Raw genomic sequence first — 18,208 nt, forward strand, 5'->3', positions numbered from 1 at the left:
GGCCCACAGTGGGGCTGTGATCGATGGGGCCTGAGCGGTTATTTATAGATGGGGCTTGGGTGGCAGCCGGGGCTCCAGGGGCCTGAGGGGCGGCCGGGCTGAGGGTGGCGAGGATGGCGAGGGTGACTGGGAGCTGGGAAGGCTGGTGTGGAGGGAAGCCAGTCCCTGGGACGGTGAAGGGCTGGCAGGCAGGAGGCCAGACGTCTCGGGCCCTGGACTGGGTGCTCCTGGAGACCGAGGCTGCCTGAAACCTGGGTCCCCCGCCACCCAGGCGCAGAGGACGTGCCTGTTGACCCGAGAGGTCTGGGCCTTGGGCCCTGAGTGGCGGAGGCAGAGGTGGGGGCCGGGGCAGCGAGGGGAGCAGAGGCTCGCCAGGCAGCTGGGGTCGGGACTGCAGAGAGGAGGGCAGAGCCATCCTGGGGCTGAGATTGGGGCTGGGGGAGGGCCTCGTCCAGGGAGAAACGGGGGTGAGGGCAGCGGCTGAGGCCGGAGGTGAAGAAGCGGGCGTCCCAGGGGACCCCAGGGACGGCAGGGCGGCCGTCTGGGGCAGACCCCCTCCACTCCCGCTGTAGGTGACAGTTGCAGCCTCCGGCAGGTGTCAGACCACCAGGCCCCTCTGAGAGGACCCCCTCCCTTTCCTCACCCCCTTCCCCACTCAGCTGGGGATGGGGAGCCCTGGGGGGGTAACTGGGAAGGGCTTGGCCGGGCCTGCCCATCTGACTCAGCTTTCCCGGCCTGGAGGCAGCTCCCTTCCCCCCCTACCCCCACGGGCCACCCCACCCCAGGCAGGTCCCAGAGCCCCAGGGAGGCACCCCAAGCTTGACACCCTGCTGTGGGGTTGTGCTGTCTCTCTGCAGACCTATGCCAGGCTCCATGTAGGGCTGGGCACAGATGGGACAAGCCAGCCGGCCTCTGACCTGGCCCTGGCCCCCCCGTCCCCCACCTGGAACCTAGAAGATGGGGGAGACAGGAAGGCGTGTGATGGGGGGTGGTCCCAGGAAGAGCCCACTCTGCCTCAAGAGAGCCAGAGGGCCTGGGTCCCGGCCACCCTGTCTCTGACCCTTGACCTCTCAATCCCTGAATCCCAGCTAGAGCTGAACAGGAGACATGTCCTCCTGGGCTCCATGGGAGCCCCCGAGGCCCCTGGCCCAGTCTAGGGGCAACGCAGAGTGGGTCTTGGGAGGGTGGGCTCCCAAGGCAGCTCTGGTCCCCAAGCCAAGCCCTGGAGGCCACGGTGACTGTTGTGCAATGCTCGGGCACACGCACGGGGGTGGGGAGAGGCCTGGTGACTGTTGGGAAGCCTCTGGGTGTGCATGTCCCAGCGCCCGGCCAGGCAGTGGGGTGCGGGGAGGGGGAGAGGCATGGGGAGACGGAGGGAGGGAGACCAGGGAGTGTCCCCAGAGGACAGGGGAGGAGGGAGAGGCCCCCAAAGCCACAGCCCCAGCGCTGCGCGGGGTGAGTCCTGTAAAGCCCATCAGAGTGGGCAGCCAGCGTGGGGGTGGGGGCCCTGAGCTGGCCTGGGGCCTGGACATCGGGCAGCGAGAGAGCCTGGGGGCCCGGGGAGGGGGTTTCGGCAGGAGGACAAGCCTGTGTGCTGGGCGATGGGCGTGCAGGAACATGAGTGACCGAGGATGGACACAGGCCTGAGTGTGTCTGTCAGCGTGCTTGGAGGCGAGGGATGGATTCCTGTGTCAGCCCCAGGGACCCTGCGAGCACCTTTAGGCGGGTGCATACTGGCATGTGTGCCTGGGGTGAGTGTGAGGGCTGCGAATGGACGTGTGTGTGAGAGCACACGTTGGGAGTGTGGGAAGAAGTCTGTGGGGGAGTTTGTGTGAGTTTGGGGGGGTGCATAGGCACATTGGTGTGACCGTGAGCGGGTGAGTGTGTGAGGCTGGGACCTGGGCACGCCGTGGAGTGTGAGTGTGAGGTGGTTGGGGGAGCCGCTGGGCTGTCCCCTCAAACCTGTCTTCTTTTGACCTCTGACCCTCCAGGGCCTCTGTCACCCCCTTTCCGCCGGAGCCGAGGCTCTTGCGCCCCTGGGTCCCCGGCTTGTGCTCTGTGTGACCTCTCCTCTGGCAAGCAGACGGAGGGCTGTAGGCCTGATAAAGGGGCTCAGTGTGGACCCAACACCCTGGGGGGGTCCCCCGCCGCAGGCCGAGCCCTGACCCCCTCCTCTCTCAGCAGCCATCGGAAGACCTAGTTCCCTATGACACGGATCTCTACCAGCGCCAGACGCACGAGTATTACCCCTATCTCAGCAGTGATGGAGAAAGCCACAGCGGTGAGTAGCGGGCCCCACCCGGCCCCGACTTCCCCAGCCTGGCCTGCGCCCCAGCGCCGCTGGGTTCTGGGAAGGGAAAAGCAGACCCTTCCCGAGGCTTCTGTGGAATCCCGAGCATCGGATCCAGTTAGCTCTCAGGGATATGGATTCACTATCCTAAGTCCCCACGCTCCTGCTCCCCGCCAACATCCCACACCCCGAGCGCATGTTTCTGGAGCATCCTTGGTGTGCAGGCATGGGTGAGCCTCTTCATGTTTTATCTTCTCATCCACTCCTTTGGGCCTGTTTACACCTGACAGACCAGGCAGAGAGGCTACGGGACCTGTACGAGGAGGCGCAGCTGGCCGGTGGGACCCAGCTCTGTCCCTCCAGGTCCAGTGCTTTCTCATTTTTTTTTTTTTGGCTTCACTTAGTCGCTCATTCATGTCCAACTCTTTGCGGCCCCACAGAACTGTAGTCCGCTGTGCTCCTCTGTCCCAGGGATTCTCCAGGCAAGAGTACTGGAGTGGGTTGCCATTTCCTCCTCCAGGGGATCTTCCCCACCCAGGGATCGAACCTGCGTCTTCTTCTCCTCCCCCAAACCCCCATCTTCCTCTCCATTCTTGTCACTGCCCATGACCCTGAACTCCCCTCTGGTGCAGCCCCAGGCCCTGCTGTGTGTGACTCACAGCGTTTGTCTCTCGACATTTGGGCTGCATAATTCTATGCTGTGAGGTCTGTCTTGTGCCTTGTAGAGTATCTGCCAGCATTCCTGGCTTCTGCCCACTGGATGCCTGCATTCCTGCCAATCATGGCAACCAAAAATGTCCCCAGAGTTGCCAGATGTCCCCTGGAGGTGGGGCGGTGGGGTGCAGAAGCGCTCCCACTTGAGAGCTGTTCACTTAGCAGGGGCTGAAACCGTGTCTGCTGCTGGTGGGGGTGAGGGTGGGGCCTCGACCAGGGCCTTTTTCTGTCTGGGTCTAACTGCCCCCCACCCCAAAGCCCAGGCTCAATCCTAAAGCAAATTCAGGGGAGGGGAGAGAGACCTTTAGTGTCTGGGACCTGGGCAAGGGGCTAAGAGAGGTCACCAGTGGTAGATCTCGGTGTATTGATGGAATATGTCTGAACCAAAGGCGAGGTGGCCCAGTTAATGGGTCTTCACTGAGGGATTCTTCAGGGAGTCTGGAGGCCTGGGCAAGCCAGATAGCAGGATGTCTGCAGCCCCAGAGGGACAGACACGCTCTGTGCCACAGCCAAGGAAGGTTTCACTCCCGAGGGCTTCACCTGGGGGCTGTTCACACCTGGAGCTCCATTCTGCAGGCACACCTCTGGCAGTTTAAGCCTGATGTCTGTACCCAGAGATGCCATATGTGGCAAGTCCTTATTTAGGACCCTCACATCCAGATGGCAAAGCCTGCAAACAGTTTTGCCTGGAACTCACCCTTGACAGCCATTCTAAAGACTGTAACTGGAAGCCATATCTTGGGAGTAAGGGGTGGACATACTTCAAGGCCATATCTGGGAACACACAGGCTCCTTTCAGAACTTGAGGACTAGAAAGACTTTAAAAACATCCTTTATTTGCCCGCCCCCCCCATTCTTTTAAATTTAAATTTTATACTTCTACAAGAAATGCATCCTTTCTGGGGAAAATCCAGAGATGGTTTAGAGTCTCCCTCCTCCAACTGTACCTCCAGCTCCCGCTGCAAGGGTCGCGGGCTGACTGTCCCTGACTCAGACACCAGCCCTACACCTACCCGGAGTCTGGGACCTGAGCGGGTCCCTCCTTGAGGACTGGCGCCCCCTGGTGGCTCCAGGCAACAGGACCGCTCAGGCCCTTGCAACCTCAGGGCTGCCTCTGACCCCTTCTAGCCCCAGGGATCCTTTCTCCCCTGGCCTGATCCCTTCTCAGTCTCCCTGGGTCTGAGTGCCTTTCCTTTAGGTCTACCGAAGCTGAATTCTCCCCTCCTGTAATACAGGGGTGCTATTTATATACTCTAGAAGCCTGCTAGGCCTGGGGCTGGCTGATGGAGGGGGCACTGTAGAGATAGCCAGTGTTTTCCCAGCTCGTGCTCAGGCAGATCCCTTTTATCTGGGGTGACTCCCAGCTGGCTGCCTGAGCTCCCCGTCTGGGTCCTTTCTGCAGACTCCTTCCGAGTCCTCAGATGCTCTGGTCCCTATTCACCACCACTTCCCCCACCCCCACTCCTGTCATCACAGTCCATCTGGGCATCCGTTCTCTCCCTTCTAATACCTGTTGGAGGTAATTTCTGAAGACTCAAGAGTTGAGACACCCCCAAACTCTCCCACCAGCTCCCGCATGCCTTCTGCATGTACCCTTGCGGGAGGTGAGGCTTGGTGGCAAAGGCTGGGGGGCCAGACCTGCCTCGAGTCCTGGCTCCATCACTCACCCGTGTGTAACCTTGGAGCAAGTGACTTAACCCCTCTGCACCCCCGTTTCTGCATCTGTAAAACCGAGAACATGAAAACACCTCTCGGAGTTGCAGTGATTCAATGCAGTAATACATGCAATGTGTGAGGTAATATGCTGAGTCGAAGGCCCAATAACCTTTCAGGACAGGGTGTGTTAGTTTTACTGAATATCCCCCCGGGGGGAGAGGTGAAGCAGGTCCACAAGGAGTGGAGAAGCACAGAAATTTCTGTGACATCAACAGGCTCATTTCCTGACAACCCAGCAGACAGCCAGCCTGTCCGCCACTCACCCAGCCATCCGCTCCCCTCCCATCCGCCCAGCCCCCCCGCAGCCACCCATCCTTCCAAGGCTGTTGTCCAGTCCACTTGTCCACTTATCCCCTCACTTGTCCATCTCCCGAATAGCCCCTGATGACATGCCGTGGACCTGACCGTGTTCTAGGCGCTGGGTTTGCCACAAGGAGCAGGCCAGGCAAGGCCACTGCCCTCATGGAGCTTGCTAGTCCAGGGAGGGAGAGAGATGGGGAACAGTTGAATTGGCAGACATGCTCTAAAGACGTCCTGTAGAAAGCAGAGTAACGTGAGTCAGGCTCTGGCATCTGCATGTGAGGGCCCTAAAGAAGGACTCGCCACAAGTGGCATCTCTGGGTACAGACCTCAGGTTTAAACTGCCAGAGGTGTGCCCGCGGAACGGAGCTCCAAGGGTGAGCGGCCCCCAGGTGAGGCCCCCGGTGGAAATCTGAGTGCCCTGAAGGAACACGAATGCACAGACAGGGAGGGACCAGTGTTCTAGGAGCGGGAACAGCAGGTGCAAGAGCAGCAGGGACCTCGGTGGGGAGCGGGGTGGCCCAGGAGCACGGGCAGAAACGACATGAAGGGAGGCCAGTCTGCAGGGGAGGCCGCACAGGCCCGAGGACTGCGGTGGAGCTTGTCTTGTTTCCCACACCTGATGGGAAGCCACGGGAGGGGGCTGAGCAAAGAAATGACACGATCGGAATAACCTTTTGTGCGTGTGTGTGTCTGGTAAATATCTAAAGAAATTATGGATGTTTAATTTTAATTATTCAAACAAGAAATACCCACTGCAAAGAATTTTAAAATACAGCAGCATATCAAGGAAAATATTATGACCACTTTTCATTCTTACCCCTCATTGATAGCAATCTTGGTCTATCCTAGCAGATATTTTATTTGACAGTGTATAATCCTATATGTTTGTAAGTGTATACATCCACACATATTCTATCCATTCAGAAATGAACTATAAAAAAAAAAGAAATGAACTGTAGTATCATGCGGTTCTGCAATCTGCTACTTTTTTACATAAATTTATCAGAGTTGTTTCTCCATGGCCTATGCTGGGCATCAGAGATAGTTAAAAGCTATTTTTCCAGTCTTTCTGTTACAGAGCTATGGAAGTATATACATGAAAGTTTGAAACAGAGACTTAGAACAGCCTTTATTTATTAATTCACAAACATTTATTGAGGGATTTCTATATGCTGGGTGGACATGAATCTAGCTTGATTTTTTACTTAGAGAAATCTATTGTACTATGAAAGATGAGTATTTGACTTTCTAGTTATTTATAGAACACACACACGTACTTCTTCACACATACCAAAATGGTCACAGTAACTTTTCCCCTTTTTTTCATTTTATTGCTGTATGATATACAACATAAGTGTATGAGTTTAAGGTGTAACAGCTAATGACTTCATACACCTATACATTGGGAAATGATTACCACGTAAGTTTAGTTAATATCCAACTCTTCATACAGTTACAAAAAAATTTTCCCCTTGTGATGAGAACTTTCAGGAGATGCTCTTAACTTTTGAAGTTACCATACAGCAGTTAACTCTAGTCATCCTGTACATGACATCCCCAGGACTTATTTATCTTACAACTGAAAGTTTGTACCTTAGACCACCATCACCCAATTTCCGCCCCCACCCCACACTACTTCTGGCAACCACCAATCTGACCTCCTTTTCTGAATTGTTATTTTTTAAAAAAGATTCCACATATAAGTGAGATCATACAGCATTTGTCTTCCTCTGTATTCTATTTTTAATTTTTTTGCATTTTTTGGCCATGTCCCACATGTAGGGGCTTCCCTGGTGGCTCAGAGGGCAAAGAATCTGTCTGCAATGGGGTAGACCGAGGGTCGATCCCTGGGTCAGGAAGATCCCCTGGAGCAGGGAATGGCTACCCTGTCCAGTCTTCTTGCCTAGAGAATTCCATGGACAGAGGAGCCTGGTGGGCTGCATTCCATGGGGTCACAAAGAATCGGACACGACTGAGCAACTGGCACTCAACATGCATGTCATGCGGGCATTTAGTGCCCTGATCAGGAATTCAACCCTGGCCCCCTGCACTGGGAGCATGAAGTCTTACCCACTAGACAACCAGGGAAGTCCCTCTGTCTGTATTCTAACTTTGTTGAACTGACGTGTGAATTTTCCATGGTTTGGACCTTGTGAATATTGCTCACAGTTGAGCCACACTGTGTAATTTGATTACTTTCTCATCGCTGTGTTTCTAAGGGCTGAGCGGCAGTGCCACAGGGCCCCCGCATTGCAGCCAGGCTGCTGGGAGTCATGCCCCATCTCCCCACGATCGGGTGGGGTGACCACAGGGAAGAGGTCTCACCCCCCTGGGCCTCAGCTCCTCACTCATGATACCTATTTCACAGGACTGCCCTAAGGATGGAGTGAGCTACTCCATAGAAGAGGCTTAGAAAGTGAAAATTATGTAAGGATTTGTTACTCATAGCATTACGCCCTCCTAAGAGAGGCTGTCTGGGAGCTAAGGTTTTATTGCTGTTTGTGTTACTTGGTGTCTTTATGGCCTCACCTGATTAACAGTAGTTTGGTTGTGTATAGAAATCTAAGTTGAAAAAAACTTTTTTTTTTTTTCTCATTGAAACTGAAAGTATTTCTCTACTGTCTTCAGGTTACCAGAGTTTTTCTTAGGAAATCTGATGTCATTCCATATCCTCTTTTTTGAATGTAACCATTTTGGGGTTTCATTTAATTTTTTTCCTGTTTAGTTTTGTTTTATCTCTCTGGAAGTTTTTAGTGTCTTCTCCCAATACCTAGTGGTTCCACTGAATATGTTTTTTTTAAAAAATCGCTCTAATTTCTTTGTGAAGAATAGCTGGAGAGGAGGCAAGAGTAGGAACAGGGGGGAAGCCCAGGAGGAAACCACTGGAATAATCCAGAAAGAGACGACAGTGACTTGGCCAAGGGTGGTGGCGAGATAGGCAAAAAGGAGCAGACGGGTTCAGGATAGATTCTCAAGGTGTAGGGCTCATAGAATTTGCTGTCTATTATTTTTAAGTTGTGATTAAAATGTATACAGTATACAATGTACGGTCTTGACCATTTTCACACGTATAGTTCAGTGGCTCAGGGACATGTCGTGTGCTACCAGCCCCACCATCCAGCTCTGGAACTCTTTTCATCTTGCGAAACTGACATTCTGGACCAATCACACAGTACCTCCCATTGCCCCCTCCCCTCGGCCCCTGGCAACCAGCATTCTACTTTCTGTTCCTGTGACTTTGACTGCGCCAAGTACCTCATCTTAGTGGAGTCATGCAGTATTTCTCTTTTTGTGACTGGCTTACTTTATTCAGCATATAACATCCTCCAGGTTCACCTGTGTTACAGTGTACATCAGGATTTCCTTCCTGTTTAAAGCTGAGTAACATTCCGTTGTGTGGATACACTACATTTTGTTCATCCATTCATCTGTTGAAGGACACGTGGGTTGCTTCTACCTTGTGGCAGTTGTGAACATAGGTGTTAAAATATCTCTTTGCAGATCCTGCTTCCTGTTCTTTGAGACTATATACCCAGAAGTAGAACTGCTGGATTGTAAGATGATTCTAATTGTTTGAGGACCAAGCATACTGGTTTTCCTTGGTGGTTGCACCATTTTACTTTCCTACCAACAGTGCACAAGGATCCTACTAATTCACATCCTTGCCAAAACTTGTTATTTTCTGCTTTTTTTAACCATCGAAAAAACTGAAGTATAGTTAATTTACAATGTTTCATGTCTACAGCAAAGTGACTCACTGATTATATATATGTATATATACACATATATACGTATTCTTTTTCAGATTCTCTTTCATTCTGCTATTACAAGATAGTGAATGTAGTTCCCTGTGTTATACAGTCGGTCTTGGTTGTTCTGTTTTTTGATAATAGCCATCCTAATGCTATTTGCAGTGGGACTGATGGAGGAAATAGAGTTCCAAAGTATGACCGTTCTCTCCATCATTCCATCTTTCTATGCACTTTTCATCTTTTCATACCACAGATTCACAGTTTATTATTATTCACACACCACAGTTTATTCACTTCTAATCATCCATTCATTTCATTCACTTTCCCAGGTGTCCTTCCTTCCATCCCAGGCACATTGCCAGGTGCTGTAGGATGAATAAAACACAGGCCCTGCCAGATTTATCTTTTCTAACAAGGGAAATAACTAAAATCATAATAATTAGGTTACAATGTAAGAAGTAACAAGGAAAGTGAGACCTGGGGTTCTCTGCCCGCTGGGACCTCAGTTTCCATGTCTGAATAAGTTGCATGAGGGCTGGGATTAAGGAGCCCTTGTCCAGTGGTCTGTGATTTCCGGCGAAGGTTTTTTCCCTCATTCCTTGCTTTCTTAATTCCTCATCTTCCTTCTCGCTCTTGATCTTACTTCTCCTCTCCTGGCAAGAGCCAGCCGGCTTCAGGCTGAGGTTTCTGCTCCGAGGAGATAAGGTCAACTGAATGACCTTAAGGTTTGCCTTTTGTGTGTGTGGGATTGTTTTAAATATCATTTTATTTTTGTCCTAGTGACATCTAGGTGTTAGTGACACAAAAAACTGAGTAGCAGCAAGGATGTGTGGGTAGGGTCCCAGACTGGAAGCTGGTTTAGAGGGTGGAAGTGAAAGATGTTGATGAATGGGTCATTGCTGGCTGGATGAATAAAGGTTCAGTGGTGGATGGTTGGATAAATGATGGATGGGTGGGTTAAATGACAGATGATGAATGAGATGGATAGATGATAGTTGGATGTTGGATGGGTGGATGGATGGATAGACAGATGGATGGATGACAGATGATGTTGGGTGACAGATGGATGATGGATAGATGATGAATAATGAATGAGGAGTAAATGATGGTAGACAGACAGATGGATAATAGCAGTCTGTAAATTCTGTCACCATGTGTCTTATTTAAAGCTTTCATTAGCTGTCTTGGTCCTCAGCAGTGGTATGGCATAGGGGTAAGAGTTTAGTCCCTGGAGTCATACACAGGTGGGTTTGGATCCTGACTCTACCAATGACTATGGGCAAGGGACTTTATGTCTCTGAGTCATAGTTTCCTCATAGGCAAAAGGAAGATCATACCATACTGGCTACTTTGTCAGAGCCATGGTGAGGACTGAATGACATAATGTGGATTAAGTATTTAGTACAGTGCCTGGTACATAAAAGACACATTAAAAGTAAGCTTTCACTGGTCATTTAACCAAATATTGACTGAAGCCTAGTATGTGTTGAATGCCCTACAGGTTGTAGAAGGGAGGGTCCAGAGCTATCTCTGGATATGTGAATGACACTATATTCCCATATTTTAACTTTTAATATATGATTTATTTATTGGCTGCACCTGGTCTTAGTTGTGGCACACAGATCTTCGATCTTCATTGCTTCATGCCGGGTCTTTTTTTTTTTTTCCAGTTGTGGCATGTGGGATCTTTTTTTTTTTTTTCTTTTAGTTGTAGCATTCAAACTCTTTGATGCAGCCTGTGACATCTAGTTGCCTGACCAGGGATTGAACTCTGGCCCCTTGCATCGGGAGTGCAGAGTCTTAGCCACTGGACCACTAGGGAAGTCTTGACACTATGTCCTTTTGAGGAGCAGAAAGTCATGCTAAGGGGACATAAGTTGCAGGAGAGTCTGGGTGACCTGTTGAAGTGACCAGCAGGGATATAGAAAAGCATTCAGGAGCAGTCATCTAGGAATAAGGTCCAAAGAGCCCAGGCGTGCTGACCTTTGCATAAGGATGGACTCGTGGCATTATGTTCCTTCAGAGGACTCATCTCTGCCTACCAAACAGTGTTTATTACATAACTGCCCGAGCACTCAAAATCAAGGGTAGAGGAAAGGGTTTCGTTGGGCCTTTTGAAACCTTAATTGTAGCCCAAGAGTCTCTGTTGCCGGTTTCAGGTGACCCTAGGGCGGGGTTCCTGAGCCTCAGTGAGCAAACAAACCTCTGTAGGGTGCTGTGAAAGGCCAGACTCTCCCATCTCCTTCCGGCGCTGTGGATCGCATGGGTCTCCGATGAGCCCCAAATCCTCAAGCTTTTCTGGCCCCCAAAGTGACTCGAATCAGGGGGTGCTGAGACTTGCTGTGGGAAGTGCTGGCCTCAGGCTGGGACCACCAGAATGAGCCCGTGGGTCTCATGTGGAGCTGGAACATGAGGTGGGGACCGAGAGAGAGAACTCAGCGCCCCCAACCCAGAACTGAGTAGGGGGACTTCCCCGGAGGTCAAGTGATTGAGACTGTGCTTCCAATGCAGGTGGCACGGGTCTGATCCCTGGCAGGGGAACTAAGATCCCACATGCCACACAGCACGGCCAAAACCCGCCCCCCCCCCCCAAAAAACAAAAAAGACCTGTAGTAGGTGTGAGGATTTGAGGGGGAGTATAAAGCATTTCATAAAGATCATGAAGTTCCCCTGGAGAAGGGCATGGCAACCCACTCCAGTATTCTTGCCTGGAGAATCCCAGGAATGGAGGAGCCTGGCAAGCTACAGTCCACAGGGTGGCAAAGAGTGGGACACCACTGAAGTGACTTGGCATGCACGCATGGGCAGGATAAGGCATTCTATGAAGATCTGGGCTTCGGCCTGGGCAGGAGAAGGCAAAAATGGGAGGGCCTGGAGTGGGGCTCCAGGGCAGATCTACAGCTAAAAAGGAATCTGGACCCACTCAGTAACCCCAGAGCCCCAAAGAGCCCCATCCATACAGACAAAGCCAACTCTCTCTCAGCAAGTGGAGAATTTCTGGGTCTTATTAACTCAAGGCAAAATGAAAGTACAAAATAAGTGTCATTTTGTTTTGTTTTCCCTTCAGATTTGGATAATTTGGTGGAGGAGAGTCAGAATTCTTAAGAAGCTAGGATTCATGCTTTCACTCAGGAAATGCTTCTTCAGTGCCTACTGCATCTCAATTCCGGCCAGTTCAGTTGCTCAGTCGTGTCCAACTCTTTTCGAGCACATGTACTGCAGCACGCCAGGCTTCCCTGTCCATCACCAACTCCTGGAGATTACTCAAACTCATGTCCATTGAGTCGGTGATGCCATCCATCTCATCCTCTGTCATCCCCTTCTCTTCCTGCCTTCAGTCTTTCTTCAGGGTCTTTTCAATGAGTCAGTTTTTTGTATCAGGTGGCCAAAGTACTGGAGTTTCAGCTTCAGCATCAGTCCTTCTGGTGAATATTCAGGACTGATTTCCTTTAGGATGGACTGGTTGGATTTCCTTGCAGTCCAGGGGACTCTCAAGAGTCTCCTCCAGCACCACAGTTCAAAAGCATCAAGATGCCTACTGCGTCTAGGCACTGGGAATATGAAGGTGAACAAAACCAGTCCTCTGCCCTTGGTGCAACCTTGGGGTCCCAACTTAAGCTTCTGGGAGAAAGAGACAGCCAGGATCCCTCAAACTATTTCTCTGGACCACGGACTAAGGTGGCAGAGAGCAGGAGAAGAAGAGGAGCTGAAAAGTATTAAAGTATCTGTTGTTTGCTCAGGTGCTGATTTAGGCTCTCTAAAGACAGCATTAAACATTCATAATAATTATCATTATGATAACGGGTGTATGTGTGTGGTCAGTAGCTCAGGTGTCCAACTCTTTGGGACCCCATGGACTGCAACCAACCAGGCTCCCCTGTCCATGGGATTCTCCAGGGAAGGAGGAGTGGGTTGCCATTTCCTTCCATGGAATCTTCTCAACCCAGGGATCGAACCTGCGCTTCCTGCAACTCCTACGCTGGCAGGCAGATTCTTTGCCACTGAGCCACCTGGGAAGCCTGGAATGATAATAGTTAATGATTATTGAGTCTTACTTTGTGCCAGGTTCCATTCGAAGTGCCTTGCAAGCATTAGCTCATCTAATCCTCACAGCAAGCCTGTGTCGTGAGCTGGGTGTAGTTATTAGCCCCATCTCACAGCCGAGACAACAGGCTAAGAGAAGCAGAACCACCTGCCTAGTGTCACTTAGGGGTGAGCGGCAGGGGCAGCATTCAAACCCAGCTCCGCCCCAATCGGCTCCCCATGCCATGCAGCTTCACGGGAGTGGCAGTCTGGACTGTGGGTTCAAATAATTCCACATGCCAACCGGACCTCAGCAACTGCCCAGTTGGGTCTCTGACTTTTGCAGAATCAGAGGCTCAGGGAGATAAAATGTCTTGCTCAGGGTCACAAGGCAAAGCCACCACAGGGCAGGACTGGAAAATGAGTGAGTCTTCTGAGAGCCAGTGCGGAGCCAAGACCACACGTGTCGTTTCTCAGGGATGCGTGAGCGACGATGTGTTTGTGAGAGGGGGGAGACAGACAGACGACACACAAGACACGCACGGGAGGCTGGTGACGGTCCCCCTGCAGGGCCCCGTGCCTGTCCCGGAGATGCTGGCCTGTCTCAGCATCCTGTACACTCCCTCTTTGGGTCACACGGGAAAAATTCCTCTTGCCGCTTTGTCACCACATCTTTGGGACTCCAAGTAGTACCCAGGAAGCCCTCAGACATGTGGTGGTTTTTGTTCCTGGAAAAGGTGCCCAGAGTAACCACGTTGAAGACCGGCTCCAGGCCCAGGCAGGCTCCCAGTGGCACGGAGCTGTTCCCCAAACTCAAATCCACCCTGCCGCAGACTCTGAAAGCACCCACCAGGGGCTTTCCGGGAAAGCCTCGGGTGCCGCGGCGACCTCCCTGGGACTCAGGTGCAGCTCCCCAAGGACGCGGCCTTGGAGGGGCCGCAGGGGGAGCTCGGCTGAGGAATGTCAGCCCTGTGACTCTGCAGTCACACCTCGGCCGTGTGACAGGGCAGTGAGCTGTGACTGCGGGCAGCCAGTCAGCTCAGGAACCACTGCTGCGTCTGAAGGGCAGGAGAAGCGATTCCACACACTCCCGAGTGCAGGCTCTGGGGCTAGGGGGTTTTACAAAGGTGAACTTGCGTGGAGCCTCCTAGGTTCTAGCATCCCTGTTTGACAGAGGGGTCAATGCAAGTGCCTGAGGCCACACAGAAAGGAAACAGCCGGATTCGGACTCTGGCTCAAAAACTGGCATCGTTGGAATGGGCGTGGGAGGCACCAAAGGCTTTGCCTCACGGCCTTTGACCGTGGGCAGGTCATGTAGCCTCTCCAAGCCTGAGTGTCCTCATCCATAGCATATTCTGAGTATTCTAAAGTCCCTCAGTCGTGTCTGACTCTTTGCGACCCCATGGACCGCAGCCCGCCAGGTTCCTCTGTCCACGGGATTCTCCAGGCAAGAATACTGCAGTGGGTTGCCATGTCCTCCTCCTGGAGATCTTCCCGACCCAGGAATCGAACCCAGGTCTCCCGCATTGCAGGCAGATTCTTTACCATCTGAGCTACCTGGGGAAGACCCATCTATACAATTGGGGGTCGGAAAATAACAGGACGGGTGGTGCTGCAATTAATGCCAATCTGCAGCCCAGAATGGCGGCGGTGATTATGACAGGGAACAAGGCCTGGCACTGTTATTTTTATACATACTATTATTGTTATATATATGATATTATGTATAGTTATCGTACATAGTTATATATAATACACACTATCGTTGTTCCCATAATGTTTCACACGATCGTTAAGCCCCTCCTGCCCCGGCCCGCAGACCATTACTGGGACTTCCACCCGCATCACGTGCACAGCGAGTTCGAGAGCTTCGCGGAGAACCACTTCACGGAGCTGCAGAGCGTGCAGCCCCCGCAGCTGCAGCAGCTCTATCGCCACATGGAGCTGGAGCAGATGCACGTGCTCGACGCCCCCATGGCTCCTCCCCACGCCAGCCTCGGCCCCCACCAGGTGCGTGCCTGCCCGGCGGCCCGGCCCGGCCCGCGCCTGCGGTGGGGCGGGCGCTCCGCAGGAAGCTGACACAGCCTCTTACTCAACCCGGCTTCCTGCCCCACAGCGCCAACGGCGGCCGGAGCCCCAACGGCTGCCTCCTGACCCCCCGGCTGACCTCGTGACCCCGCACCCCTTATCTGCGCCCGCCCCACCGAGGACGGAGCCCAGACCATTCCCACCCCACCCCACCCCCACGGGTCCTTCTGACCCCCGGGGGCCTCTGAAACGCCGGGGCTGCAGCCCCCACCTCGTTCCCTGGCTCCTCGTGGGTCTGGCATCCGAGTCACTGAGTTCTGAAATCTGCTGACCTCCCCATCTCCCCGCTGACTCCGTTGGCCGACCCTCCTCCTCAGCCCCTCACCCCAGGGCAGCTGCCTGTCCACGTGGCACCTCCCGCCGCCCAAACCAGGGAGACAGGTGGGGTGTCAGGAGCCCCTTTGTCCCCACCACCGGCACCCTGTGTGTGCTGACCCCGTATGACTCCATAACCCGCGCGACCTCCAGTGTCCCCAGCCTTCTCCCAAGTCCCTCTGCCCCCCACTGGCCACCGCGCCCCAGGACCCTCCCCTACCTGGCCGCCTTCATTGGTCCCTCAGGGACCCCAACCCTCCTCCTGCCTCCTTCCCAGGTCTCCTACATGCCCCGGATGTGCCTGCCGTACCCCTCGCTGTCCCCCGCCCGGCCCAGCTCGGATGAAGAGGAGGGGGAGCGGCAGAGCCCCCCGCTGGAGGTGTCCGACGGGGAGGCCGACGGCCTGGAGCCAGGGTCTGGCCTCCTGCACGGGGAGACAGGTAGGTGACCCACCCTTGACCCAGCCTGGGCCCAGCCGTCACCCTGGCCATCCTTGTGTCCCCGTCCCCACCCCAATCAAGGCCCACGGACGCGGCAGCCTGGCCACAGAGCAGAGTGCTCGCGTACGGGTGTGTGTTTGCCAACACGTGTCTCCGTGTGTGTTCCATGGGGGAGGGGGGGCGTGCGTCCCCACCTCGGGGTCTGAGCACGTGCTCTGTGGGCGTGCGCATGCGCCATGCTGGCCGTAGCCCCGCCCCTGCGCCCACCCCACCCGGGGAAGGAGGGGGCGGTCCCACGTCACCTGGAGGCGGGCTGGGTCCCCGCCGCCGTGGGCGCTGACCGTCTCCGGCTGCAGGCAGCAAGAAGAAGATCCGCCTGTACCAGTTCCTGCTGGACCTGCTGCGCAGCGGCGACATGAAGGACAGCATCTGGTGGGTGGACAAGGACAAGGGCACGTTCCAGTTCTCGTCCAAGCACAAGGAGGCGCTGGCGCACCGCTGGGGCATCCAGAAGGGCAACCGCAAGAAGATGACCTACCAGAAGATGGCCCGAGCGCTGCGCAACTACGGCAAGACGGGCGAGGTCAAGAAGGTCAAGAAGAAGCTCACCTACCAGTTCAGCGGGGAGGTGCTGGGCCGCGGGGGCCTGGCCGAGCGGCGCCACCCGCCCCACTGAGCCCAGGCCTGAGCGCACCGGGCCGCCAGGCCGCCCCGTTGGCCATAGCATTAACCCCTTCGCCCGGGCGGCCGGACACAGGAGGGAAGCTCCCAGGGGCAGGACTGTGGCGGGCCAGGCCTCGCCTCCCCGCCCACCCCCTCCTCCTCCAAGCCCCCTGCCCGCCCCACACCCCTTGCTTCGCCTCCCACCAGGGCGCCGGCCCGGCTCCGGAAGGCCATCTGGGCGTCTGGCCCCCGCGAAGGGTCAGCTTGCTTAGTACGGGGCGAACGGCCTTGGGAGTTGGAAGCCGTCATTATTTGTGTATATTGAACCCCCTTTTTTTTCAGTGGCCCTCTCTCCCCACACCTCTACCCCCATCAGCATTCTCAATAAACCCATTTACCTAAAGTTATTCTCAGTTTTCTTCAGCCCGGAAATGCTGTTTTTTAAATCTTTTGTGCACCTTGTCTGACGCACCCCAGCCCCGACATCTGATCTGCCTTCTCAATTGTCCATTGAGTGTTTACTAAGGATCCTCGCCAGTGCTGGACCTGCAGACCTCGGGATGGTTGACACTTTCTCTAGTTGTCCAGTTTGTGCAGACAATTGATATTGCCTGACTTGCTGTTGTGATCCACGGAGGGAACGAATTCTCAGTTGTTCTTAGAGGAATAAATCATTAAAAAGCTCCCTGTACCTGATAAATGGTTGGTTTTTTTTTTTTTAATGTTTCAATGAGGCTTAAACTCATTGAATCTTTCTGTTAATGAGCCCAATGATGATGATGATAATAAGGGCAATAACACTGGATATTCTAGCCATTTACTGCGTGTTATCCTTGAGAAGTGGAACCTAATGCCCCATTTTATAAACTGGGAAACTGAGGCTTATAGAGGTCAACTAATTTGTCCAAGGTCACACGTGGAGTGAAGGGCTGCCATGGCCACGTGAGGCAGGAAGCTTCATGTGTCTGGAAAGGGGTAAAGTGCAGCTTGATCAGGAGCAAGGATGAAGCCCCAGAGCTCCCGTCAGCAGCAGAGCAGCTCACGGGATCCCTGCTGGCAGGACCCTGACACAAGTGAACTCCTCCCATGTACCCTGGCGTCTGGTCGCTCTGGCCTCTGGCCCACAGCAGGGGAGAGAGAAAAAGATGAGCCATGAAACCTGTACGGGCTTTGCTTCCAACAGAAGCAAGAAGAGGCAACCGAGAGCCTGGGAGTGAGGCAACTTTCCTGAGCAACCTGCAGACCTCAGAGAAGCCAGATTCTGGTGCCTTTTGTGTTGGGGCAGACACCCTGCACAGTGACCTGAGCCCTCAGGCTGGGGAAACCCAACCATAATCCCCCTCCATGGATCTCTGAGCCCCGAGAGAGGGAGAGTGCAGCCCAGTCTCTTTGAATTTTTATGGATTAATTAATTTGTTTTTTAAATATTTGGCTGTGCCATATGACATATGGGATCTTGGTTCCCCCACCAGGGACTGAACCTGGACCCCAGCGGTGGAAGCACAGAGTCCTAACTAGGACCACCAGGGACGTCCCAAAGCCCCAATTCCTTTTGAAAGACGGCCCAGCGACATGAGATGCAGTTTAAACATGGTTAAAATGGCAGAAGAGAATGGATTTATGTTGAAAGGGATGGCAAGTTTTGACCACACGGACAATGCTTGTGTATAGAATTCCTCTCTCCTGACGGCGGGGCGGGGTTCAAACGACCTTCCCTGATAGTGGGTCTTGCTCACAGTAGGTCACATGTGATTTGCTTCTCCCTGTGTAGCGCTGATGTTCTCTGTGACTTTGGGGGGGCGGGGGTGTGGAGGCAGTTGTGGGGGGCAGAAGGACACAGAGGAGGAAAGCCGGGACTCGGGGTCTGTGCACGTAACCATCGCCCGACACGGATGCATCTGACC

The 18,208-nt window shown here is 53.6% G+C and overlaps 1 protein-coding gene across 5 annotated transcripts in view; it reads left to right on the forward strand.

Annotated features, from left to right (window-relative positions):
- The window catches only part of SPI1 (Spi-1 proto-oncogene), a 30,549-nt gene extending 13,545 nt beyond the window's left edge, over positions 1-17,004 (forward strand). For 2 of the 5 annotated variants that reach the window (XM_070473032.1, XM_020870997.2), the window contains exons 2-5: positions 2,182-2,281; positions 14,618-14,808; positions 15,479-15,641; positions 15,998-17,004. In XM_070473032.1, the coding sequence (XP_070329133.1) occupies positions 2,182-2,281; positions 14,618-14,808; positions 15,479-15,641; positions 15,998-16,317 (774 nt within the window). In that variant the 3' untranslated portion in view covers positions 16,318-17,004. Of the gene's footprint in view, positions 1-1,586; positions 1,752-2,181; positions 2,282-14,617; positions 14,809-15,478; positions 15,642-15,997 lie in introns of those variants that run through there. The other 3 variants (XM_070473033.1, XM_020871006.2, XM_020870993.2) reach the window with 2 other exon arrangements.
- The last annotated feature ends 1,204 nt before the right edge of the window (positions 17,005-18,208 follow it).

The sequence above is a fragment of the Odocoileus virginianus genome, chromosome 10, assembly GCF_023699985.2.
Source record: "Odocoileus virginianus isolate 20LAN1187 ecotype Illinois chromosome 10, Ovbor_1.2, whole genome shotgun sequence".
NCBI classification, from domain to species: Eukaryota; Metazoa; Chordata; class Mammalia; order Artiodactyla; family Cervidae; genus Odocoileus; species Odocoileus virginianus.